General features: G+C 33.9%; 2 protein-coding genes across 2 annotated transcripts; both read right to left on the bottom strand.

Moving 5' to 3' along the window:
- Window positions 1–1,317: 1,317 nt before the first annotated feature.
- LOC130648128 (uncharacterized) lies at window positions 1,318–5,956 on the bottom strand. Its single transcript, XM_057454159.1, has 5 exons — window positions 5,921–5,956; window positions 5,818–5,824; window positions 5,246–5,345; window positions 3,483–3,705; window positions 1,318–2,328 (listed from the first exon to the last, which is right to left on the bottom strand). Exons 1-5 carry the CDS (start codon window positions 5,954–5,956, stop codon window positions 2,107–2,109), a joined length of 588 nt encoding a protein of 195 aa, XP_057310142.1. The 3' UTR covers window positions 1,318–2,106.
- Window positions 5,957–7,274: 1,318 nt separating this feature from the next.
- On the bottom strand, window positions 7,275–16,851 carry LOC130647799 (uncharacterized). Its single transcript, XM_057453780.1, has 3 exons — window positions 16,355–16,851; window positions 9,231–9,453; window positions 7,275–8,075 (listed from the first exon to the last, which is right to left on the bottom strand). The coding sequence occupies exons 1-3, from the start codon at window positions 16,498–16,500 to the stop codon at window positions 7,854–7,856; spliced, it is 591 nt and encodes a 196-aa protein (XP_057309763.1). The 5' UTR covers window positions 16,501–16,851; the 3' UTR covers window positions 7,275–7,853.
- Window positions 16,852–26,993: the final 10,142 nt, after the last annotated feature.

The following is a 26,993-nucleotide window of genomic DNA, read 5'->3' as shown; positions in this document are numbered from 1 at the left end:
TACTTACTCTCGTACTAAACTAAACGTACTTACTCTCGTACTAAACTAAACGTACTTACTCTCATACTAAACTAAACGTACTTACTCTCGTACTAAACTAAACGTACTTACTCTCGTACTAAACTAAACGTACTTACTCTCGTACTAAACTAAACGTACTTACTCTCATACTAAACTAAACGTACTAAACTAAACGTACTTACTCTCATACTATTGTTGGTCGCATAAATTAACGTATAACGTTTTTGCATGATCTGGCCATATTTCGGCCAAAAATCACCTAACGATACCACGGTATTCTTCGCCGTCTTCTCTCATATTAAAAAGGCAAAAAACCTTGGGGAAGAGGGTGGCTGGCTGTACGTCTTTCTGGGAGCCAAAAATGTTAGTTTGAGGAGTAGCGTTAGGAGTGCTAATTGCGAACGGGGGTTTTCTTTAGTCAATAACGACATTCTAATGGTACGTTATTACTTGCAGTATAAGCTCCATTCCAGGCTTTTTAAAACATTGTGATGTAATTTTTTTAAAATAACTACAACTTTTTTTTATCTCTCTATTCCGTTTTCTTCTTCTTTTTTTTTTCTTTTTACGTAAATCTTTTTAATTATTTATTTCGATGGTTTTAGCTATCTATAGGGACCAAGACCACTTCCCCTTTATCTCTTCAAGTTTTTCTGACAAATACATCACATTCACAACGTCGAAACTTGACTAACGTCCTTTATTACTTATGATGTTTCACTACCGTTTTATATCTTTGTTAAAAGTAAAAATAGCTAGCCGCTACAATTCCAGATATAATATTATTGCAAAAGACCGATTTATGGGTATTTTTCGAAATCACCAAACATAATTACCTTGTCAAAGCTTCGCAGCTACCTATGCTTTGCTTTTGCAGATGTGCAAGGAGGCAAGCAGCGTTAAAATGCACTGCTGTCAGTCTAGGCCATGTCCGCATTACGAAACAATCCACGCAACGACCGCCTGAGGTAACATTTAGAAGGCTGAGCATACTGACATCAGCACAATTAATGAAAAAGAATTTGAAATTAACTAAATAGCCTAAGTCTGTTTGCCTTCACTGACGGCAATACGTATGTATTCAATAGAAACTCTATTTATAATTGCTTTGGACGAACTCTGAAATTTTACCCTCGTTTCTAGTACACGTGGAAAATCGCTAAAGCAGACAGCGTCTAAAGTGGATAGCCTATAAGGCGGACAGTGGTACTTGGGATGGATAGATATTAAGCTAAAGAAATTAAGCCGCATCACCAACAATGCTTATTTAAATTTATTGCAAAATTAAGAAAATGATCCCAATGAAGTCACCACAAAACTCTTTTGCGTGGAATCTGTTTGTATTAAGCATAATTAGTTCCAGATTTATGACCCGCAGGCGCTTTATGCCCTCCTCTTGCTGTATTATAAAAAGCCCAGTGTTAACAGGGATAACAACTTTTTTTATTGTGTTGTTTGTTGTCAACAACGATAAGAAAGAGTTATCAATCAAAGTACTTTGTAAATCTTGAGTCTGTATTTTTTGTTATGAATTATGCCTTAACACATAGTCTCTTAGTTTAGAATGAGAATCTTCTTCGTTTAAAATTCCGCAAAAAGCAGACATCTATTTAAAGCGGACAATTTTCTTGCACCAATAATTTTCACTTTGGAGAGATGTCAATTGTATTCCGTCTGGGATTTTAGCATGTGTATAACAACAACAACAACAACAAAAACAACAACAACAAAAACAGCAACGAAAGCATCAACGTATTTTATTAACAAACAAATTTGATATGTATACATATGTACAAGTAAAATAAGTGATTTAAGCCGTCTTAAAGTGTGCTTAAGACATTGTTCATGCGCCTGCTTGTCTCCTTTAGTTAAAAAATATTTGTATGCACTAATATGTTCATTACCATCTCAAACAATGCGAAAGACACGGATTAGTGTCCATGAACTAACGAATTAATGGGCTTGTCACAGCTACAATATTATTTTTATCTGATCTTGTACCTTACAGTTTTTATTTATACCTGAAAAAATATTCGCCGCGATGTCATTGCTTGATTTCTTTTTTAAAAAAACTTTCGTTTAAATTCAAACAGAAAATTCTTCAAATATTGTTTTTTGACTAGTTGATTGTTTCGGATCTCTTCCATCTGCTTTCTCTTCTTCAATCGCTTTTCGCATACCTAACTTCAGCAACCCAGACAAAAAGCTGAATAGACTGTCCCACGCTTCTTGTGTTTTGCAATCATCCTGATTATGATCATTTTGCAAATACGAGAACACAGCAAACTTCAGACCTGTAGCTAAGGTCTACAAAAAAGAGACAATGAAATATGTTTAAAAATTTTTTGCGATTTAACGTTCGTCATCCGTGTTTTGCGTTAAAATAACCCTTAGAATTGCCATTGTTTAAGTAAATCTAGTGGCTTTACCTAAAATTTTGTTTTGCAACAAACTGATTGATTATAGTGGTTATAAAATGGGTATCGTAACCAAGTGCAACAGTTTCTCATGATATTAGCATATATAAACAGGGATATGGAGGTGCCGAGACATTCAACTTTTAAAATCTTCAGAAACACTTGCTCAACTGTTTCTCAATTGTTTTGTTGATGACAACACGACAATTTTCAAAAACATCAAAGAAAACCCTTTAAAAGGGGAAAGTGCTCTAAGTTGTAATTTAATGATCATGAGAATGTGAAAACTTTACTGGTTGTTTTTATTTTTAACATTTTCGTTAAGTTTTAAAACACTTCGGAAACCCGTCTTCCCTAAATTTTCACAATTTTGATCCGATATACGATATGTATCGGATTTTCAGAATGTCCCTTCCTAGTACTTATCCTTTCAGCAAAAGCGGAAACATTTGTTACAAATGGTATTTATACCACCTTGATATCACTTTGAGAGAATTAAAATAAAATGTCAACATATTGACCATAACCACTCGGCCAGAACGTTCTCCTGCGTTTGGATAGCAATGGTACTTTGTCCGATTTTAAACTGCTGATGACATCAGCAGGAAAATTATTATCCTAACTTATTTCTTTTTTTTTACACTTCAATTATGTAAAGTTTTTTTAAAAGCATTATTCTATCAGAATTTATCGACAGTCGGATGTTTTTACCTTCTCCCATACTTACAAGGGCCAATAAATGCCATGTCAAATAGGGTTAACAACTGGCGCACTTGTAATCAAGCGTGATTAATTTCGATATTTTACCTAACGTGACGGCAACGCTGTGTTTAAGACTCGTGTTGACGTGAGTGCATTTTTCACTGTAGCGCGAAAACTCACAAGCTCTTTTGTTAGCGCGTGCGCATTTTTTTATAGTACGCATGCGACAAAAATAACCTAGTGAGCTTTTTGCACTATAGTGATAAATGCTGTCACGTGAAACCGAACCATAATTGGTGTCTTATATTTGTGACTGGTTAAGGGAGTTTCATCAATACTTACAGTAGCGAATCTTTGCTGTGCGCCAAAGGAATGGTGAAATTTACCATATTCAATCAACGATTCGACAAGTTTTTCGCGTTTATGCAAATTATAAATGACAATCTCAAATAATTCTTCAAATTTCTTCGAATGATTCATAATGGACGGCGATTCCAGCAAATCGTCCACGTTTTTTGCAGTAGTGCTAAACATACTCCATATTTCAGGATATGTTCCAAACCATCTGCAAGGGATAAAAAATAAAGATTATTTTCTTCGTCAAATACATTGTTACTACTATAATCCAATTCACATATTTTCAAGAAAAGTTTTAAAGACATCTTTTTAACAATACCAGTATTCTGTTTAAAATGGTTGCGCGTAGCTTGTTTCCGATTTCTCCGAATTTTGTTTTGATTTCACACAGCTTAATCTCGGAAACACGGCAAAACCCGAAAAAGGTTCACGAAGGTCATTTTAGCTTGGTGTTAGAACATCTAAGATTCATCGTTCTTGCCCTGAAGAACGATGACTCGATAAAGTTGCTTTTACCAGCCGCAGACTGTGTAACAGCGAGGCAAATCATTATTTATTCATAGTAACCAATATACTGGTTAAGAAAAGCAGCCTGTACCAGGGTGGTCTTGTTAGCTGTCAAGTAAGCGCTAGTGGCTTTGACATTAGGCAACAAACCGTGGCGACGAGGATGTAAGGTTGAGATTTAAGGTTGAAACAAAAGGTCTATTATACTGAAAGAGAACTACTTTGTTCATCACTAACATACTGCCTGGCAGTGAGCGGGATTCGATCCGCGGTCCACATAACTGTGAGCCGCAGGCGAACCCACTACACTACGTGCGGCAATATGTTAGTGATGAACTCAGGTAGTTTATCCGGATGGTGTGTATACATAGGTGAATATTTATCATAGCACATCCGTATTTCATTCTCAACAGAGAATGCTTCACCCCGATCAGACCTCTGATCATGACGGGCGAGTATAATACTTTTAAGTCATACTGAAAGAGAACTACTTTGTTCATCACTAACATACTGCCTGGCAGTGAGCGGGATTCGATCCGCGGTCCCCATAACTGGGAGCTGCATGCGAACCCTCTACACTACGTGCGGCAATATGTTAGTGATGAACTCAGATAGTTTATCCGGATTATTGCTTAGAAAAATAAAGAAATAAGAATAATGTCTGGTTAGAATTTTAGTATATTTATAAAAAAGCGATTAAAGGTTGCAAACACGAAGTAGTGAACAATCTCTATTAACAAAGTGCTTTTTAGTTCTCTCTCTCTTATTAATTAGGTTTTATAAAAAATATCGATTGCGTACGACAACACGATAAATAAATATATCGCATTGATGAAAATTTGGGATCGACGAGAGAATTTGCTTTACTGGACATCTTAAAGAGTCCTTTTTTTAACGGCACCAAAATATCGAATTTGCATCGCAGAGTTTTTTTGAAATACATTCACAAAGCTTTGTCGTCTTGGTTTTTTAAAATATTTTTCAATCTCACCTCTTTTTATAAAAATAAACAAGCAAGAATTTGATGTTATAAATAATTAATAAAACTAACAGAAAATCAAAACAAAACGTGTTTCGAAAATTATTCAGATGTGTGTTTGTTTCAACAGACAACGGGAACAAGCTTTTATAGTTAAGCGGTTATAAAGCCTACGATTACAATTTATTTGGAAATAAAACTAACCTTTGTTTGGATGGTGAGAAAGCAGCTATCCTTACTTATACAAGGTTAAACAACCTACTTGCATGCAAATTCGATCGCCGTCTTAATGAGAGCTTCTGCGTATCCGGCAAACATCAAAGTAATTTTGAATTCCAATTCGTCAGCAAAACGATCGAAATCTTAATAGGGGACTTGAGGGAAATTTTTCGTATATATCAACAAAGCCGGTAAAATTTGAGTTTTGACGTTTGATTTGTTGCACCATCCGAAATTAAGTCCTTGGAAACATAAACCAGGAATTTCATTTTCATTTTATTCGATATTTCGTAAATAAATTTACAGTATCGATACTGTAAAAAAAAGAACTATCAAAACTATCAAAAACAACAACTTTCTTTTTTTCTGTGACCGGCATTGGTCCCAGAAAACTTTTCGGTCCCAGAAAAGCAGCTTGTAAGTGAGAAATGGTCCCAGTATTCTACCAAATGTACTTTCTCTCGTACTAAACTAAACGTACTTACTCTCGTACTAAACTAAACGTACTTACTCTCGTACTAAACTAAACGTACTTACTCTCGTACTAAACTAAACGTACTTACTCTCGTACTAAACTAAACGTACTTACTCTCATACTAAACTAAACGTACTTACTCTCGTACTAATGTAAACGTACTTACTCTCATACTAAACTAAACGTACTTACTCTCATACTAAACTAAACGTACTTACTCTCGTACTAACTAAACGTACTTACTCTCGTACTAACTAAACTAAACGTACTTACTCTCATACTATTGTTGGTCGCATAAATTAACGTATAACGTTTTTGCATGATCTGGCCATATTTCGGCCAAAAATCACCTAACGATACCACGGTATTCTTCGCCGTCTTCTCTCATATTAAAAAGGCAAAAAACCTTGGGGAAGAGGGTGGCTGGCTGTACGTCTTTCTGGGAGCCAAAAATGTTAGTTTGAGGAGTAGCGTTAGGAGTGCTAATTGCGAACGGGGGTTTTCTTTAGTCAATAAGGACATTCTAATGGTACGTTATTACTTGCAGTATAAGCTCCATTCCAGGCTTTTTAAAACATTGTGATGTAATTTTTTTAAAATAACTACAACTTTTTTTTATCTCTCTATTCCGTTTTCTTCTTCTTTTTTTTTTCTTTTTACGTAAATCTTTTTAATTATTTATTTCGATGGTTTTAGCTATCTATAGGGACCAAGACCACTTCCCCTTTATCTCTTCAAGTTTTTCTGACAAATACATCACATTCACAACGTTGAAACTTGACTAACGTCCTTTATTACTTATGATGTTTCACTACCGTTTTATATCTTTGTTAAAAGTAAAAATAGCTAGCCGCTACAATTCCAGATATAATATTATTGCAAAAGACCGATTTATGGGTATTTTTCGAAATCACCAAACATAATTACCTTGTCAAAGCTTCGCAGCTACCTATGCTTTGCTTTTGCAGATGTGCAAGGAGGCAAGCAGCGTTAAAATGCACTGCTGTCAGTCTAGGCCATGTCCGCATTACGAAACAATCCACGCAACGACCGCCTGAGGTAACATTTAGAAGGCTGAGCATACTGACATCAGCACAATTAATGAAAAAGAATTTGAAATTAACTAAATAGCCTAAGTCTGTTTGCCTTCACTGACGGCAATACGTATGTATTCAATAGAAACTCTATTTATAATTGCTTTGGACGAACTCTGAAATTTTACCCTCGTTTCTAGTACACGTGGAAAATCGCTAAAGCACACAGCGTCTAAAGTGGACAGCCTATAAGACGGACAGTGGTACTTGGGATGGATAGATATTAAGCTAAAGAAATTAAGCCGCATCACCAACAATGCTTATTTAAATTTATTACAAAATTAAGAAAATGATCCCAATGACGTCACCACAATACTCTTTTGCGTGGAATCTGTTTGTATTAAGCATAATTAGTTCCAGATTTATGACCCGCAGGCGCTTTATGCCCTCCTCTCTTTGTTGCTGTATTATAAAAAGCCCAGTGTTAACAGGGATAACAACTTTTTTTATTGTGTTGTTTGTTGTCAACAACGATAAGAAAGAGTTATCAATCAAAGTACTTTGTAAATCTTGAGTCTGTATTTTTTGTTATGAATTATGCCTTAACACATAGTCTCTTAGTTTAGAATGAGAATCTTCTTCGTTTAAAATTCCGCAAAAAGCAGACATCTATTTAAAGCGGACAATTTTCTTGCACCAATAATTTTCACTTTGGAGAGATGTCAATTGTATTCCGTCTGGGATTTTAGCATGTGTATAACAACAACAACAACAACAACAAAAACAACAACAACAACAACAAAAACAGCAACGAAAGCATCAACGTATTTTATTAACAAACAAATTTGATATGTATACATATGTACAAGTAAAATAAGTGATTTAAGCCGTCTTAAAGTGTGCTTAAGACATTGTTCATGCGCCTGCTTGTCTCCTTTAGTTAAAAAATATTTGTATGCACTAATATGTTCATTACCATCTCAAACAATGCGAAAGACACGGATTAGTGTCCATAAACTAACGAATTAATGGGCTTGTCACAGCTACAATATTATTTTTATCTGATCTTGTACCTTACAGTTTTTATTTATACCTGAAAAAATATTCGCCGCAATGTTTTTTAAAAAAACTTTCGTTTAAATTCAAACAGAAAATTCTTCAAATATTGTTTTTTGACTAGTTGATTGTTTCGGATCTCTTCCATCTGCTTTCTCTTCTTCAATCGCTTTTCGCATACCTAATTTCAGCAACCCAGACAAAAAGCTGAATAGACTGTCCCACGCTTCTTGTGTTTTGCAATCATCCTGATTATGATCATTTTGCAAATACGAGAACACAGCAAACTTCAGACCTGTAGCTAAGGTCTACAAAAAAGAGACAATGAAATATGTTTAAAAATTTTTTGCGATTTAACGTTCGTCATCCGTGTTATGCGTTAAAATAACCCTTAGAATTGCCATTGTTTAAGTAAATCTAGTGGCTTTACCTAAAATTTTGTTTTGCAACAAACTGATTGATTATAGTGGTTATAAAATGGGTATCGTAACCAAGTGCAACAGTTTCTCATGATATTAGCATATATAAACGGGGATATAAAGTTGCCGAGACATTCAACTTTTAAAATCTTCAGAAACACTTGCTCAACTGTTTCTCAATTGTTTTGTTGATGACAACACGACAATTTTCAAAAACATCAAAGAAAACCCTTTAAAAGGGGAAAGTGCTCTAAGTTGTAATTTAATGATCATGAGAATGTGAAAACTTTACAGTTTGTTTTTATTTTTAACATTTTCGTTAAGTTTTAAAACACTTCGGAAACCCGTCTTCCCTAAATTTTCACAATTTTGATCCGATATACGATATGTGTCGGATTTTCAGAATGTCCCTTCCTAGTACTTATCCTTTCAGCAAAAGCGGAAACATTTGTTACAAATGGTATTTATACCACCTTGATATCACTTAGAGAGAATTAAAATAAAATGTCAACATATTGACCATAACCACTCGGCCGGAACGTTCTCCTGCGATTTGGATAGCAATGGTACTTTGTCCGATTTTAAACTGCTGATGACATCAGCAGGAAAATTATTATCCTAACTTATTTCTTTTTTTTTACACTTCAATTATGTAAAGTTTTTTTAAAAGCATTATTCTATCAGAATTTATCGACAGTCGGATGTTTTTACCTTCTCCCATACTTACAAGGGCCAATAAATGCCATGTCAAATAGGGTTAACAACTGGCACACTTGTAATCAAGCGTGATTAATTTCGATATTTTACCTAACGTGACGGCAACGCTGTGTTTAAGACTCGTGTTGACATGAGTGCATTTTTCACTGTAGCGCGAAAACTCACAAGCTCTTTTGTTAGCGCGTGCGCATTTTTTTATAGTACGCATGCGACAAAAATAACCTAGTGAGCTTTTTGCACTATAGTGATAAATGCTGTCACGTGAAACCGAACCATAATTGGTGTCTTATATTTGTGACTGGTTAAGGGAGTTTCATCAATACTTACAGTAGCGAATCTTTGCTGTGCGCCAAAGGAATGGTGAAATTTACCATATTCAATCAACGATTCGACAAGTTTTTCGCGTTTATGCAAATTATAAATGACAATCTCAAATAATTCTTCAAATTTCTTCGAATGATTCATAATGGACGGCGATTCCAGCAAATCGTCCACGTTTCTTGCAGTAGTGCTAAACATACTCCATATTTCAGGATATGTTCCAAACCATCTGCAAAGAATAAAAAATAAAGATTATTTTCTTCGTCAAATACATTGTTACTACTATAATCCAATTCACATATTTTCAAGAAAAGTTTTAAAGACATCTTTTTAACAATACCAGTATTCTGTTTAAAATGGTTGCGCGTAGCTTGTTTCCGATTTCTCCGAATTTTGTTTTGATTTCACACAGCTTAATCTCGGAAACACGGCAAAACCCGAAAAAGGTTCACGAAGGTCATTTTAGCTTGGTGTTAGAACATCTAAGATTCATCGTTCTTGCCCTGAAGAACGATGACTCGATAAAGTTGCTTTTACCAGCCGCAGACTGTGTAACAGCGAGGCAAATCATTATTTATTCATAGTAACCAATATACTGGTTATGAAAAGCAGCCTGTACCAGGGTGGTCTTGTTAGCTGTCAAGTAAGCGCTAGTGGCTTTGACATTAGGCAACAAACCGTGGCGACGAGGATGTAAGGTTGAGATTTAAGGTTGAAACAATAGGTCTATTATACTGAAAGAGAACTACTTTGTTCATCACTAACATACTGCCTGGCAGTGAGCGGGATTCGATCCGCGGTCCCCATAACTGTGAGCCGCAGGCGAACCCACTACACTACGTGCGGCAATATGTTAGTGATGAACTCAGATAGTTTATCCGGATGGTGTGTATACATAGGTGAATATTTATCATAGCACATCCGTATTTCATTCTCAACAGAGAATGCTTCACCCCGATCAGACCTCTGATCATGACGGGCGAGTATAATACTTTTAAGTCATACTGAAAGAGAACTACTTTGTTCATCACTAACATACTGCCTGGCAGTGAGCGGGATTCGATCCGCGGTCCCCATAACTGGGAGCTGCATGCGAACCCTCTACACTACGTGCGGCAATATGTTAGTGATGAACTCAGATAGTTTATCCGGATTATTGCTTAGAAAAATAAAAAAATAAGAATAATGCCTGGTTAGAATTTTAGTATTTTTATAAAAAAGCGATTAAAGGTTGCAAACACGAAGTAGTGAACAATCTCTATTAACAAAGTGCTTTTTAGTTCTCTCTCTCTTATTAATTAGGTTTTATAAAAAATATCGATTGCGTACGACAACACGATAAATATATCGCATTGATGAAAATTTGGGATCGACGAGAGAATTTGCTTTACTGGACATCTTAAAGAGTCCTTTTTTTAACGGCACCAAAATATCGAATTTGCATCGCAGAGTTTTTTTGAAATACATTCACAAAGCTTTGTCGTCTTGGTTTTTTAAAATATTTTTCAATCTCACCTCTTTTTATAAAAATAAACAAGCAAGAATTTGATGTTATAAATAATTAATAAAACTAACAGAAAATCAAAACAAAACGTGTTTCGAAAATTATTCAGATGTGTGTTTGTTTCAACAGACAACGGGAACAAGCTTTTATAGTTAAGCGGTTATAAAGCCTACGATTACAATTTATTTGGAAATAAAACTAACCTTTGTTTGGATGGTGAGAAAGCAGCTATCCTTGCTTATACAAGGTTAAACAACCTACTTGCATGCAAATTCGATCGCCGTCTTAATGAGAGCTTCTGCGTATCCGGCAAACATCAAAGTAATTTTGAATTCTCATTCGTCAGCAAAACGATCGAAATCTTAATAGGGGACTCGTAGGGAAATTTTTCGTATATATCAACAAAGCCGGTAAATTTGAGTTTTGACGTTTGATTTGTTGCACCATCCGAAATTAAGTCCTTGCAAACATAAACCAGGAATTTCATTTTCATTTCATTCGATATTTCGTAAATAAATTTACAGTATCGATACTGTAAAAAAAAGATTAAAATAATTTCTTTATCATTCGTTCCCAGTCTTTTGGGTGATGCACCGCAACTTTGCGTGCGTTTTGCCAATCTATGTTTAAGATGGCTAAGTTTTGTTTGACATTAGTTGACCATGTCGTTGGGGGGTTGCCTTTTGGCCTTTTAAAAGGCATCTCTGCATACTGCATTGCTTTTCATGCAGGAGCATTAAATTTCATTTGCTGGATTTTGCCGAACCATCTTGACCGTCTTTTGCGTATTTCATCACTCCATTTTTTAGCCCTTGTGTTGTTGTACAGTGTTAGGGTTCATCGCAGTCGTAGAAGTCTTCTTTGGAAAGCATCGATCTTTTCCGCATCAGATCCTGTGAGTGTCCATATGTCACAGTTATACAAAAATATCGAGGAACCATTTTAGTTTTAATTGTGATGTTTTTGTTGCTGAAGATGTGATGGAGGTTGTTAGCTGCTGACGTCGCAAGTTTTTTCCTTGTTTTAATGTTTTCTTTGTTGCCTAGAAATGAGCCGAGAAATCTATATTTTTCCAGTTTGTTGTGTTTCTGTTGATGACATAATTGTGAAGTAACTGTGATGTAATTTCAGCTTTGTATTTCTGGATCGTGTTGTAGTTACTGCTAATTCTGCTGATGTCATCTGCGCACTGCATTTCTATGTCAACGTGTGTTGTCTGTATTGTTGTTGAGTAGTTATGCTCTAACCACTGATCAGGTATGGCATAGCTGATATTTGTTTGTGTGTATGCGTGGTCTGGATTGAAGTTGTTGATGGTAGAAGACATCGCTTTTGCAAGGTAGTACTTAAATTCGTCAGCACTCGCACAATCTCCTTGTGGGGCTCCGGTGTCTGTTTTGAAGCTTTTCCTGACGGCGTCTCCGCACTTTACTGCAAGTTCGACATCGAGTAGTTGCTTGAGTATATGGAGTTCATTACTTGCGATGGTGGAGGTGAGATTTTCAAAAAGTATTTTTCTGTTGACGCTGTTCTTTTAATGACTTGTTTGCAGGAAAATACGTGTTCCGTTGTCGATCTTTCTTGTCTGTATGGGGCTTGTGTAAGTGGGATTTCGTTACTTATTTTTTGTCTTGATCTTGGCCATGATACATGCTGCAAGTATTTTTCTCAGGATCGGTAGTAAGGCTACAGGACACAGATTTGACACTGTTCCTTTAGATTTTCCTGGTTTTTGAAGAGGTCGTAGCAGTCCGTATGTTATTTCTTTCTGACAGTTGCCAGTTTGTGCCAAATTGTTATAGATATCTGCGTTTACTTCTAATATTTTTGTTGACGCGTTCTTTATGAGTTCTATTTAAATCCCATCGTAGCCTGCACTTTCATCTTGAATACTGCTTTCCTGATCTCTTCGCTCGTGAAGGGTGTAGTCAATGCAGTCGGTTAAATGTCTGGCATGGGATCTGAATTTTTTAAGAAGACCTTTTTGAAGAAATCAGTATCTCGGTTTGTTCTTTTTCGTCGCTTGTCATCCCATCTGCTCCTTTTATCAGTAGTGGTTCTCGTGGTTTCATCTGCTTAAGCTTCTTAACTGCTTCGAACATTTGCTTATCACTGTTCGGAATATTCTCAAGACCTTTCAACGAGTTTCGTATTTTTTGATTTTCCTCTTGTCGCAGGACGTTGTGATTCTCAGTCAGTATTCAATTTCTGTGTATTCTCAAAATTTGTGTTAATGTTTCGTCGTTGCATTTGTGACAGTTTTTGAATATCATCTCTATCAGCTTTCTTGGTCTTGTTTTTATAGCCAATGGTTTGTTCTGCTGTGATTAGATCCTTGTATTGTTGCTTCAGTTCTTTGTCGACAAATTTTCTGATGTTTAGCTGGGTTTTTTTGTTGTTGTTGTTGTTGTGTCTTTTTGTGACCCATTGGATTTGAATATTTGTAATTACGGGCTTGAGATCGGAGCTGGTTATATGAGTTGTGTGTGCTCGCGAGTCGAAGGTTTCTGTAATATTGTTGTTTTTTACAACTATATAATGTATTTGATTTCGTATGGGTTTCTTTTTAGTGTTTTTGTTTTTGCATCCATAATGTTTTTGAATGATGCAGGCGAAGTCCATGTTGTTTGGTGGATTGGTTTGTGTTTAAGGAAGGTGTTAGTGATGCGTAGATTATGTGCATTACAAAATTCAATCATCTTCTCTCCGTCTTCATTCATTTTTGTTTTTTGGATATTTTCCAACAATTTTATTTAGCTCGTCTTCTTTGGATTTCATTTTTGTTTTGGTCTGTCTTTTTGTAACTTTGTTGACCACAGATGTTAGTGCGTCGTAGAATCTCTGCGTTTCATCGGGGTTTTTTTTCTAGTTATTTTAGTTGTTTGGGCATATACACTGATGGTGTTATTATTTATGTGCGTATGACGCATATCCTGTCGGAGATCGGTTCAAAGGTAATTTTGTTGTTATTTGGTCTCACTAAAATTCCAACGCCGGCAGAAGATTTCTTTTCGTTCCCCGAGTTATAGAGGTGTAGAGTTTCGCCAGTAGAAGATTTTTGTTCGAACATACTGGTTGTCTTTATGTGCGTTTCTTTAAGCATCATTGCGGTTAAGTTAAAATGGATGAAATCATCGGCGATATTTATCTTTTTTACTGGATTCAGTAATCCTTGACAGTTAAATCCTTGACGTTTTTGTTGGCTTTTTTAACATTAGACGTCGGTTAGACGTCCGCCATCTTTTGAAGCCATCTTATCTAACTATTGTATTCCTGAGCAATGTAATGACGTTAAAATCGGATTAAATCCGAAATAAGTTTAAAGGAAAACAACTGAATTTTAGGTTTTGACAGTACGTAATTACGAATACTTTTTTGTCCAAAACTAATATTTTATAAAAATTTGATGATTAACTTATATAGGAGTGGAAGGTGGGTTTAAAGTTGTTTCTATTTCAGCTTATTATTCTATCTGTGATAAAGTTAATTATTTTCATTTCTTACATCAAAGAGAATGATCTTTTTGACAGTCCTTGAGGTCAATTTGAAATTTAGACAGATAGATAGATACTTACTACTTCTATCAGATAAAAAGATATACATATTAGCACAGGATTTTTTTATATTTTTTGCAAAATGTTGTCGAAACGTGACAAAAGTTTATTGTTGCTTGCACTGAGCAGCAGGTGAACTGATAATTAACATGTAACAATATATAGTTAGCCGATGCAGGATAATTAGATGCTACGCCTAGTATAATGAGCCGTTAAAAGCTTCTTTGTGTTCTTTACAGCTAACTGCGTCTTTTCCATGTTTTTTCTTGAAATCAGAATAGTTTTGTTGATAATAATATAGACGACATATATATGTTAGCTACAGTAGCTACAGTAAAATTATATTTTTTTTTTGCGAAATCGTTTCTTGTTCTTTTCCTTGATTTTAATTGAAGCACAGCTTTATGTTGATCTATAAAATTATAGATGGTTATGGGGAGACCGGTAACGAAGAAAAGTGAAAATGTAAGTAAAAAGATATATATCGTATAAGTAGCCGTATAAGCGGCTAATTATACTGTACGTACCGTATATATAATTATTCTGCATAGATAAATAGAATGTCTGTATATTTTATATGGCTAGCCTTACAAATCTTGTCTATTAATTCCAGGAAAGGCCATAGCTTAGATAGGGAGTCCTAGAGTACTTAATGCTCATTTTGAGCTATGCAGACCCAATTAGGATCCCCGCTCCACCAGACAACTCCCTGTTGCATCCAACAGCCAACTCATTGTGTCATCTTCCCAATTTCTCTCACATGGCTTCGGTTAACCCGGAGCTATGGTAGCACTCACCAATTGAATTGCCGCCAAGGAAAATCGAACCCCGTTCTCCCGCACAAAGTGTCAGAGTTAAAAACCACCAAGCTATGGCGCCATCGAAAACGGCTAACTATTCTGTTACTGGCTAATTCTTAGTTCTCCTTGGGCCTAATGTGCTGGAAAATCTTTCTTTAACTCACCCAAATTATCACAGAAATATTTTTCTAAGATTTCTTAGAAATGACTTGATTTTTAAAAATCTCACGAAAAGGACCCTCGATTTTTCCAATACGCAAAAAATTATTGTGTGTGTACCCTTTTATGTTTCAACTTGTAGCATTCAATTTGTCAAACAAAACAATGACCAATCAGTTTCCTCAAAATGAAAACTTGCAACTAATCCAACTCCCCGAAAGAAATTCAAATTAGAGAATTTGAATCAAAAAAGAATAATAAACAATCAGTTGAATTCAACAAATTGATTTCAACAAAATAAATCCTGTATTGTCCACAGGTTTCAAAATCATGCATCGCCTGCTTAATATGTTACTTGTTTAACAAAGATATGAAAAGGCTTGATTAAATTTATATACATATTTATATATATAATATACCTGTGCATCACGTCGGATGGATTTGTATCTTTGTATTAAATTCCCTTTTTAAATCAAAGAGGCAAAGAGAGGTTACAGAGACAATAATTAAACAACCTGGTTTTAATGCAGTTAATGGTAGAATTGTATTCTTGTTTCTTATTTTAAACGTATTTTTTTTAGACCATGTACAATCAGCTTTTTCAAAAAATTTTCAACACGAGAGTAAATTTTGAAGGCCTAAATACTGAAATATTCAAATGCTAATATGTATTTATTACTGAATTAATAAACAATGAACTACTTCATCATTCAAATTGAGCTCGTTTAGAAGTTATTATATTCGAATCGTCAAATAGCAATTAAAGTTTTAACTGTTATTTTAGAATACTTTGTGCAGCTATGTAAAATTTTTATTTTTTATTTATTGAGTTGTATTTTAACATTGAAGGTTAGTTGCAAAAATAGTTGAGAATTGTGACACTCGTAATTTGTTTACCCCATAATTCTCCGTTTTCAAGGTCTACCTTAAATTTCAAAACCCTTTGGGCTAATGACAGAAATCTTAAAGCCGCAGGGCTTCTTGTTACAAGTAACAAAAGACCGAACTTGTTTAATACTGGATAGGACATGTTGGGCGAAAAATTTCCTGTAGGTGAAAATAATAGTATATATACAGAGTAAACAAAAAAAATGCAAAAGTATCTCTCACTACCTTTTAAAAGCAATTTTACTTATTTCGTTCCATTTCGGCTTGATTTTGCCCCACGATAGTTTCAAATGGATAATATCAGTTGCTTTTAATGGGATCTCAATTTCGATTTTCTTCGTCTCCACACTGTGAACACAACCGTTACCCATCACAAACAACGTATGAATACTATGATTTCATGTTCACTGAAATATATATGCAACAAAAAATTTGGAATTTTGTTTATAAGAAGAACAAACGCAAAACAAAAGAAATTCTCCATCTGTTTTCACACTTTTAATATTGATGCTTAACATTCACAAACAGGGTTTACGTAGAGAAATCTGTTTTCCAGATTAGGATGTAGTACAATTTTACGTAAAAGTTGAGCAGACTGGTGTTCGTGAAATTAACTCCTCGTGTTCTATTTTGTTCTAAATTGACGGTTTTTGATTGATTTTGATTTTTTGATAAAGAAAGGTTTTGCATTAAAACTTTGTATTTTTCCTCCAAAACATCAAACATAATGGTGATCGATATTACTTGCTGCCAAATATAGTTCAACTAAATATCGTTATGTACATGTGACGCATAAAACAATATTTCATGTTTTCCAACTCAAAAAGTGGTTGTCTCTTGGCTAAAATATAAATTTGGTTTCCAACAAACCCTACTAGTTTACCTAAAGTTAGCCTGCAAGACACTAAAAGTTAGCCTGCTAACTTTTAGTGTCTTGTATTCAAAGCTTCTTTCACATATGCTCACTGGCGAAACCGCGAAGTAATGATGTGTTATTTAACGCGTGCTCTCTGATTGAAGACATTTTAGACACTCTATTCGATAAAGATCTTAAAATTTTGCCTAAATTCTGTCGATCTGCCACTATATAGACACACTACTAGAAGAGTGCTACTTATTTTGTGTTTTTGTCTGCTAAAAGACCAGTAAAAAAATAAAAGTCAGCTCCCAGACACTGTCATAATTTTACAACATTCCCTTAAAATATACTTACACCATCACAACAAGAAATTATGAAAACATTACCTACAACAATGCAATGCTAACGCGTTGAAAAACAGAGTAAGCAGGATATTTCATTTTCAGAAGAGAAGACGTGAAAAAAGCTACAAAACAGAGACGTGAGATTGCTAGAACACATATGCATAATTCATGTTGGACTGAAATCAAGTTTGGTGTGACTGCAATGTTAAATTATTCAGATGTAATTTTTTGAAAAAGAAATTGCAGTTGGCAATTCTTCTTGTTGAGTGTTCTTGTTCATTTTATAAATAACACAAGGAAAATTATTGTTGTTAATGTTTGTTCGATGTTGAAACACAAACAACGTCAAATAATTTTCACAGTTAAAAAGGTAGACTAAAAAAAGTAAAGAAAAAAATTCCCTGCAACACGATCACTTCCAGAAAAGAAGTGAAAAAGGCGCTACTCCATCAAGCCTCCTTTCTTAATAAACCCCCTATACCCCCTCCACCCCTCTATTATAACGTGGGTATATTTTTGACGCTAGTAACTGATCCAGCTACTGACTGACAACCATTCAACTCATTTCGAGCAGCAATATATTAAACTAGTTGTAAACACGTCGAAGAATCCACGAGAATTCTCCCGTCGCTACTTGAAGCTACCATCTTGATCTCAAAGCAAAGACAAACCACAAGAATTAGAATATAGAATGGCCTTTGACGCTGGGGAAAAAGCTATGAGAGTTCGTTCGAATCGTACAAATATTTCCTGCAGCTGCAGTAAGTATACCCTTGTTCACCTGTTAACACAAAGTTATAAAATTTTTACGTGGGAATTAAAAAAAGCTGTGACGCAACCACTTTTAACAAACAGAAATACGGGTATTGTTACAGAGAAGCTAGTCGATAATATGTATCGCATAAATACGGGTATTGTTACAGAGATACTAGTCGATAAAATGTATCGCATAAATACAGGTATTGTTACAGAGATACTAGTCGATAAAATGTATCGCATAAATACGGGTTTTAATGATACAAAGATTTCATGTTTGAAGAATTTTGTATTAAATTCTTTTATATTAAAGAAGATCACTCCGGTTTTGTTTTGTTTTATTAAAGATATTTTTAATTGGTAAGGTTGCCAATTGATTGAAGCCTTTCTAATAAGCCTTCAAAAACTCCAACTTAAAATCATTTCTGATAAATTAACCCATACATGCGTTATACTATAAAATGCAGATAAGGAGGAAATTACACAATACAAGGAACGGCCCCCGCTGTTACAAATCTACAAAGCGATTCTTTATGTGGTTCACACATTAACGCAAGCGTTTCTTGATAAATATAGTGTCCCGATCGATAGCCACAACAGAAATTTTCTGGTTTCGTATCAATGAACTAACGTAATTAGAGCGTTAACCCAAAAACAAGCAGAAAAATACTACGAGCTAATTTTGAGCGGTAGTTTTGGTGATGCAGACCATGGCACTAGTCTAGCATCGAAGGAAACGAAAGTTAAAATACAAGAACAACAAAACAACAACATAATAAAAACTTTTCCCAATATAACTTTCAATTCCATTGGCGTTACTTCTTTTCATAATTATTTTTATAATTTTTGTGGATACGTATACACAAATATTATTATTGGTAATATATATCTGCAACAATGTTGTTCTGGATATTATTTGACATTTGCAATCTGCCACGACCATCTGTAATTGTTGATTTACAAATATTCTATAAAACTATTGTTCTCCGTTTTTTACAATTATTTTTCTTATCACAATTTTTTTTTTGGCTAAGTTGTAAATTTTATATTTCTTTTCTTTTTATTAGACTTTTAACAATACAAATAAAAAGGATTATATATTTTCAGTCACATCTGTACTTGCGATTTGAGACGAACTTTGTGTTATAACAAACAATAGAAGAACATAATTCTTTTAATAGTGAAAAATTAGAATGAGATTTCATTCCTTACTTCACGGAATTCCGTGAATAAGCAATTAAACGCCCCTCCTAAATGATAGGTCACGTTTGAATAAGTGTCCGAAGGAAAATCTTAGTCCAATAAAATCGGGGTGAAAACATATCCTATTTTCTTCGAAGTAATTGCTAAAACTGAACAAACACGTAGAATGTTATTTATTTAAGGTATGATTTTAAATATGTCAGAATTGTAAGTGAGGATTTCAAATAAGACAAAGCTGTGGTAGACCAAACAAACTCTTTGGTGAATGTCTATTGCCAGCATGAAAATTTTATGTTAACTGATAAAACTTCTTAACTTTATGAATTATTGCATTCAAATATTTTGTTGCTACGTGCACGTAACACAAATGTTTTATACCTCTTGCAGAGATTTAACGACAGTTACGTGCACTGGGTGGGAATATGGGAAAGAAATAACGAACGAAAGTGTTCAGTGTGACACTAAAACATCCAGAAATGATGTAATCCCGTCCAAATCGACCTATAGACATTAAATATAATATATTAGTAAAAGTAAAACGAAATAAACAAAAAATTCAAATTGGCGAATCTACATCTTGTTGTTTCTTTATTTAAGATTTGCGCTGCTTATTTCGTATAAAAAGCGGGAACATCCATTGTGGAAACATGAAACGCTAACAACAACGCACTTGCTAATGCTGATTGCTGATGGTAGAAATTTTTAGCTAATATATTTCAATGGACGTGTCAGTAAACAATGCGAGTGGTTGAAACGATTTCGACTTTCACATTGACCAAACGATAGGGTTTATCAGCCAACAATGTTTCAGGAAATACCTTTTTCTTCAAAGTTCGATTTATAAGTGATATCAAGTCTAGAAACAACTATTCGATTCGCATTGCTTTTCTTGACTTTGATTTGTTTTTCTTCTCATGACTTTGGTTTGCGTTACTTTATTTCGTTTTGCTTTGGTATTCATCGCATGATATTGCACGGTTAAAAAAATATCATTTCATTTTTTTAACAAATCATTATACTGCTAATTGACTTGTTACTGTTTTATTTTGTTCTTTATAATTTTTTATTTTTTATTAAAAATTAGTTATTTTAATAACTATAGAAATAAAACATAACGCTTAGAAAGTTTTATTGATCAGTTTTTTTAGTAATATTCCGTTCATAGTGGCATATAAAAAACAATATAATTAAATTTATTATAATATAAATAACGAAGATTCCAGAAATAAAATGAAAGACGAGGCAGACAATTAAGTGAACAAAAACAGTATATAAACTCATTGTAATACACTTTTAAGTTAGTCGAGAATAGACATGCTTTTGGAAACAGACGTAAATGCTCGTTCGCAAACTATGATCCACGGTACAGAAGATAATTCATCTTTCTATACGATTTAAATTTTCAACGTCTTAAAGATATAATTATGGAAAACATGACTATTATGAGATACAACAGTTTCGTTTTATCATCTCGAGGACGACCAACAGATTCTGCTTTGATTCCATGGGCAGCAACATCAACCTTTTTATCTTTGTCGATTCTAACAGTCAATTTATTGTTTTTATCCTGTCTACAAGTAACACATCAGACAAAAACAAAACCTCAGAAGTTATTTCTACTATTAAGTAGCGCTGATTTGTTAGTTGGTATATCTGCTTTACCATCATACATATTTCTCGTTACTGTTTGGCAACTGGAAATACTGTTTGTGATATCCTATTGTTGTCTAATCATACCGACAACTCTATTGGTTGGTGGTTGGTTCCCAAACTGCGTTGTATGAAAGTCGGTACCCGTTATTTCGTGGATTATACCCTCCCGCGAAAGGATTAAGTTGAGGTTGAAAGATGGCGGCTAAAGATATCTTAGTAAATTACACCGAGGATATGGAAACATTAGAAGAAAGCGTTTTGCAATCTATTAAAAATATTCATGGAAGAAAGAAACGTGCAGATATGGACAGTATTATTGTTGAGTCGAAAGAATTCAGTCCAGAAAAGGTAAAATATACTGTTCAACGACTTTGCGATACTGATAAACTTTTTCTCATAAACAGACGAGGATTACCTAGCTATAGGATAAGTAAAAACATTTTTACTGGCAAAATTACGAGTGTTGATAGGGAAGAAGGAGAAGATGATATCCAAGAACCAGATGAAAAAGTAGACCACCTCGATCTTCTCGCTCAGGAACTACAACAGGTTAAAAACTTTGAAGTTTTAAAAGAAATAGTTAAAATGGTATCGGACCTGAAAGAATACGTCTCGTATGAAGTCGGTAAATTAAGAAGAAATATGGTAAATGATTTGGTTGTTCACTTGAAGGAAGAAAACGATTTTTTAAAAAACGAGATAAAAGAATCTCAAAGTTTGTTGAGGGACGTTTTGTTACAAGACATAAACATAAATAATTATGAAAAAATTAAAAACAAATCAGAAACCAATGATTGGAACGAAGTAAAGAAAGGTCCCTCGGGAAAAATAGAGAAACGATATAATAATAGATTCAGTCTTTCAAATCGGTTTAGTACACTTCAGAACGAACAAAACAACAATAATCACTATGACGCACAACCACTTACGAATAATCAAAGTTACGCACCACCACAACCAAATAAATCTATAAGAAGACCAAATCCCGTTATTAACCTTTCTCCAGAAAGAGATCTTTTACAACATAACATCAAATCATCTGAAACCCGTAAAAATAAAAAGAAGATTAGAATTATCAGTGATAGCATCGCAAAAGGCATAAATACTCGAGAATTCAATAATCATTTGAGAAACGGTGATGCAAGATTTAAAGTTTTTCCTGGTTCAAATATTAAAAATTTGGGTCATTACTCTCTACCAACCTTAGTAGATGAGAATCCAGAAATAGTAGTTGTGCATGTTGGAATAAACGACTTGCTGGATATAAAGAGAAATAAATCATCAGTTAATGAAATTGCAGAAAAAATAATCAAACTATCACGCGTATACATCGATCATGGCGTCGAAAAAGTTTTTATTTCAAGTGTTATTATCTGTACTCGTATTGATTTTGAGTTTATCAAATCGTTAAATCATATACTTGAGAACGAGGCAAAGAAATATGGCTATATTTTTATCGACAATAGTAATATTATGGAATCTAATTTATGGAAAGATGGATTACATCTAATGGAAAGTGGTAAAGTTTTGTTAGCTAATAATTTCTTATTTTATATAAATAATTTTTTAGGTCTGGATTTTATAGAAACGAATGTATACTGATTTCTGATAGGATAAGCACTGAACTTACGGCATCCTGCTCCCAGGGTGTAACACATCCATATGGGGTTACTTCTTCTGAATGCAATAAGGAATTAAATGATCAATTTGAGACTGACCAATCACATGATTCTACATATAATTTACAAAATTCTCTGAAAAATGTCTGTGATATTAGAATCAAAAATCCTTTCAATCTATTGATAGGATATTTGAATATAAATAGTTTAAGGAAAAAAATAATTGACTTAAGGGAAATCTTTGTGAAATTTGCTCCAGATTATTTTGTATTATCTGAAACAAAATTAGATAGTACTTTTCCAAATAGTCAATTTACTATTGATGATTATGAATTAAGATCTAGAAAAGATCGGGATAAAAATGGGGGTGGGCTAATTGAGTATGTAAAAAAGGGAGTGGTTTGTAAGCAAATAAACATAGCTAACCTTACAAGTAATGAAATTATATGTTCTGAGCTAAACGTCAGAAACAAAAAATGGACTATTATCACCCTTTATCGTCCACCACGTCATTCTAATCTTCAAAGTTTCTTTGAAGATTTGGAGAAAATTCTAAACAAAACACTCTCATTTTGTGATAACATCATTGTGATGGGGGACATAAACATTGATACTCATAATAAAAACGAAATAATAAATTATCATTACATAACTTCTCTTTGCGATACTTTTGACCTAAAAAACTTAGTCAAAGACAAAACATGTTTTGCAAGTGAACAAGGAACATCAATTGATGTTATTTTAACAAATAAACAAAGGTCTTTTCAAAACACTATGGTTACTGAGACTGGACTCAGTGACCATCATCTGATGATTACAACTTTCCTAAGATCTCATCTGGTAAGATTGAAACCAAAACTAATTGTTTATAGAAGTAACAGAAAGTTTGATAAGAGAAAGTTTCTTTCTGATGTTAGGAATACACGTTTTGATTTTAATGAAAATGACCCTGCTTCAAATTACGACCACTTGACAAAAACGTTTAGTTCTATTATTGAAAAGCATGCCCCGTTAAAACAGAAACTGCTCAGGGGAAATGAAGCACCTTTTATGAATAAAGAACTTAGGCAAGCCATTTATACCAGGTCAAGATTTAAAAACCGATACAATAAAGATCCTACTGAAGAAAACAAGATTAACTATAAAAAACAACGAAATAAGTGTGTTGGACTCAGAAAGAAAGCCATAAAAATGTATTTTAAAAATGTTATAGATTCTGGGATTGTAGAAAATAAAACTTTTTGGAAAACTATTAAGCCGTTTATAACCAATAAAAGTGGTTTGAACAATGATAACATTATGATTATCAAAGATGGTGCTCAGATAACCAATGACAGTGAGCTTGCTGAATTATTTAATGAACACTATATTAACATTGTAGAAAAAAGTAGTGGAACCAAGCCAATATCAATTGATTATCGAAATTCCTTAGACAAAGAGAGACTAATTAATGAGATAATTAAAACATACGAGAGTCATCCGAGTATTGTCAAAATTAAAGCCTGCAACGAAAATATAAATTTTTTTAACTTTGAGGAGGTAGATGACAACACAATCAAAAAACTTTTTACTAATTTAAACATAAATTCCTCTCCAGGTAGAGACAAAATACCCCCAAAGCTTGTGAAGTTAGCTAGTGAATATCTGATTGGCCCATTGAAAAATGCTATAAACAGCAGCATAAAATTGAATATTTTTCCCGATGGAGCCAAACGTGCAACGGTAGCACCTCTTGACAAAGGAGGCAAAGACAAACATAGCATTAAAAATTTTAGACCTGTCAGTGTGTTGAATGTATTTTCAAAATTCTATGAAAACATAATGAAGGATCAAATCATGTCTTTCATAGAATCGAAACTTTCAATATTTTTGTCAGCCTATCGGAAAAAACTATAACACACAGCATGTCTTAATTCGTTTACTAGAAGAATGGAAAAAAAAACTTGATAAGAATTACGTGGTTGGTGCAGTCTTAATGGATCTATCAAAAGCATTCGATTGTGTGCCACATGATTTACTAATCGCTAAACTTGAGGCATATGGATTTGAAATTAATGCCCTGAAATTTGTCCTGTCATACCTAACAAACAGAGAACAATCTACTCGTATAAACGGACACTACAGTCTTTTCCAAATGATTCTTTCAGGCGTGCCGCAAGGATCAATCTTAGGCCCGATAATTTTTAATATTTTTCTTAACGATATTTTTCTTTTTATAACCAGAAGTGACCTACACAACTATGCTGATGATAATACATTGTCAAGCTTTTCCAATTCAATTCCAAACCTCATTAAAATTTTAGAAGGTGAGTCTGAGCAGGCGTTAGCATGGCTACATGAAAATAAAATGATTGCTAACCCTGACAAATTTCAATGCATTATAATCAGCAAAGATAGGATAGAAAACACAAGTAGTAAACTGATAAGAATCGGAGATAAAAACATATATTCGCAAGACACAGTCAAACTGTTAGGAGTTAAAATTGACAATAACCTTAGATTTGATCAGCACTTAAATGAGGTTTGCAAGAAAGCATCTGCGCAACTAAATGCTTTGTATAGATTTAAAAACATACTTCCTTTTAAAGCTAAGAGTGTCTTAGCAGAAAGCTTTGTGTATTCAAACTTTAACTACTGTCCACTTATTTGGAATTTCTCATCTTCAAAATCACTTTCTAGGGTCGAAAAACTCCATAAGCGAGCCCTAAAATTTGTAGATAGCGGATATTCAGAGAGAAAAGAAAGGTACATTTCTACCAAGAACAAAAGTAACTACATGAAAATTATGCGAATACGAAATCTATGTATAGAGATTTTTAAATCTCTTAATAATTTAAATCCGCCATTTATGTTAGACATCTTTCAACGCAGCGAAACAAACAGGCCAGTACGAAGTCAATATTTAAATAATCTTAAAACATTGAACTTTAATACAAAAAATTTTGGGGAAAAATGTCTTCGCTCATTGGGGCCTAAAATTTGGAATACTTTACCTTCCGAATTGAAAAGTTGTAACAGCCTTAAAAAATTTAAAACGAAACTAAAGGAGTATGATTTCAGTCACTCGGTCTATTTAAATATTTTTTCTTAATTTTTATACATTTTTCATAAAACCATAAACAAATTTTTGTCGGATTTGATTAGTTTCCTGTATATTTATAAGTATGTATTTATTTATTTTTTTATATCAGGAAGCTATATGTACATAGTTATTTCTCCGACGTTAAATAAATTAAGAAGAAGAAGAAGAAGAAGTGTAACGTTTGTAATGGCTATAGATATGTATATAAAAGCAGTATATAATTACAACATTACACTAAAACGTTTAGTGGTGCCGGTATTAATCATGGTGTTATTACTGGCACTGCCACAGATCGTTAAACCAATGCTCGTGAGGCTTCCTGATAATATATATTTAGATACATATTTGGATTTGCTTTTTATCGGTGTTTCTATAGCTGGCATAGCGGCTATTACTGTAGCTTACACTCGTCTGATGTATTTTGTTCACAAGCAGTCAATATCAGTCAGGGATCGGCAACATACAGGAAGAAACCAGGTTCATTACAGTAAACGTTTAATCCGGACAGTGAGTTATTTGCTGATTTCGCAGGTGTCTTGTTACTCAGTTTATATTGCAATACGGCTTACACTGACAGCGTTTGAAGAGATTAAGCAAGATAAGTTGTCGAATGCATCATTCGGGATGGTGATAGTGTTGTGCAGCAATTCATTCACAAGTACTTCTATATGCATTTGGAGAAATAAAGAAGTCAAATCCCTTATCAGAAGGAAATTATTAAGAAAACTTTAAAGATTCTTTTGTATATTTTGAAGTGGCATGTGTTTTTTTCTCCAATAAATTCTTTATCTAATAATCTTCTAATAATGATTTTGATAGATGCAGATTCGACACACCGCGTCTAAAATCAACCTCCTCTGTGGGAAAGGATAGTTTGCTTGTGTGAGTTTTACGTTCATCAGCCGTGTGATTTTTCATGTTTGTTTTAGTTTTCCTGCAGGCCAGTATTAAGTATTAAAGAGTCAAGCTTCGTTCAAAAGGTTGAAATGCAAGGTTTTATTTGGCACTAGAATTACAAATGATCCTTAACTTGTAATTGACAAGAAAGAGAATATGTGAATACAATATTTTGATACCCACACGTTGCCATTGTTGGTCTATCTGAAACTGAAAAATGCTAGATTTATTAAAACAATGTTGATCTCGGCTTCGGTACTATGTTTGGTTTGGAAATGGCGAGAAATTAGTTAGCTCACGCGTTTCTAAAGTTCAGAATCTTTCAAGAACATATATAGCTGATTTCAGTCTAGTAAGGTGATTACATTTAAGTAGGGTTTTCGCGAGTATTTTTAACGTAGAAATGATCGACTTTTAAACACGAAAAAATCACACAAGATTCGAACAGCAC

Source organism: Hydractinia symbiolongicarpus, chromosome 6 (genome assembly GCF_029227915.1).
Source record: "Hydractinia symbiolongicarpus strain clone_291-10 chromosome 6, HSymV2.1, whole genome shotgun sequence".
Taxonomy (NCBI): domain Eukaryota; kingdom Metazoa; phylum Cnidaria; class Hydrozoa; order Anthoathecata; family Hydractiniidae; genus Hydractinia; species Hydractinia symbiolongicarpus.
Note: the sequence above shows the minus strand (reverse complement) of the source record. Positions and strands in the feature narration are given on the sequence as shown.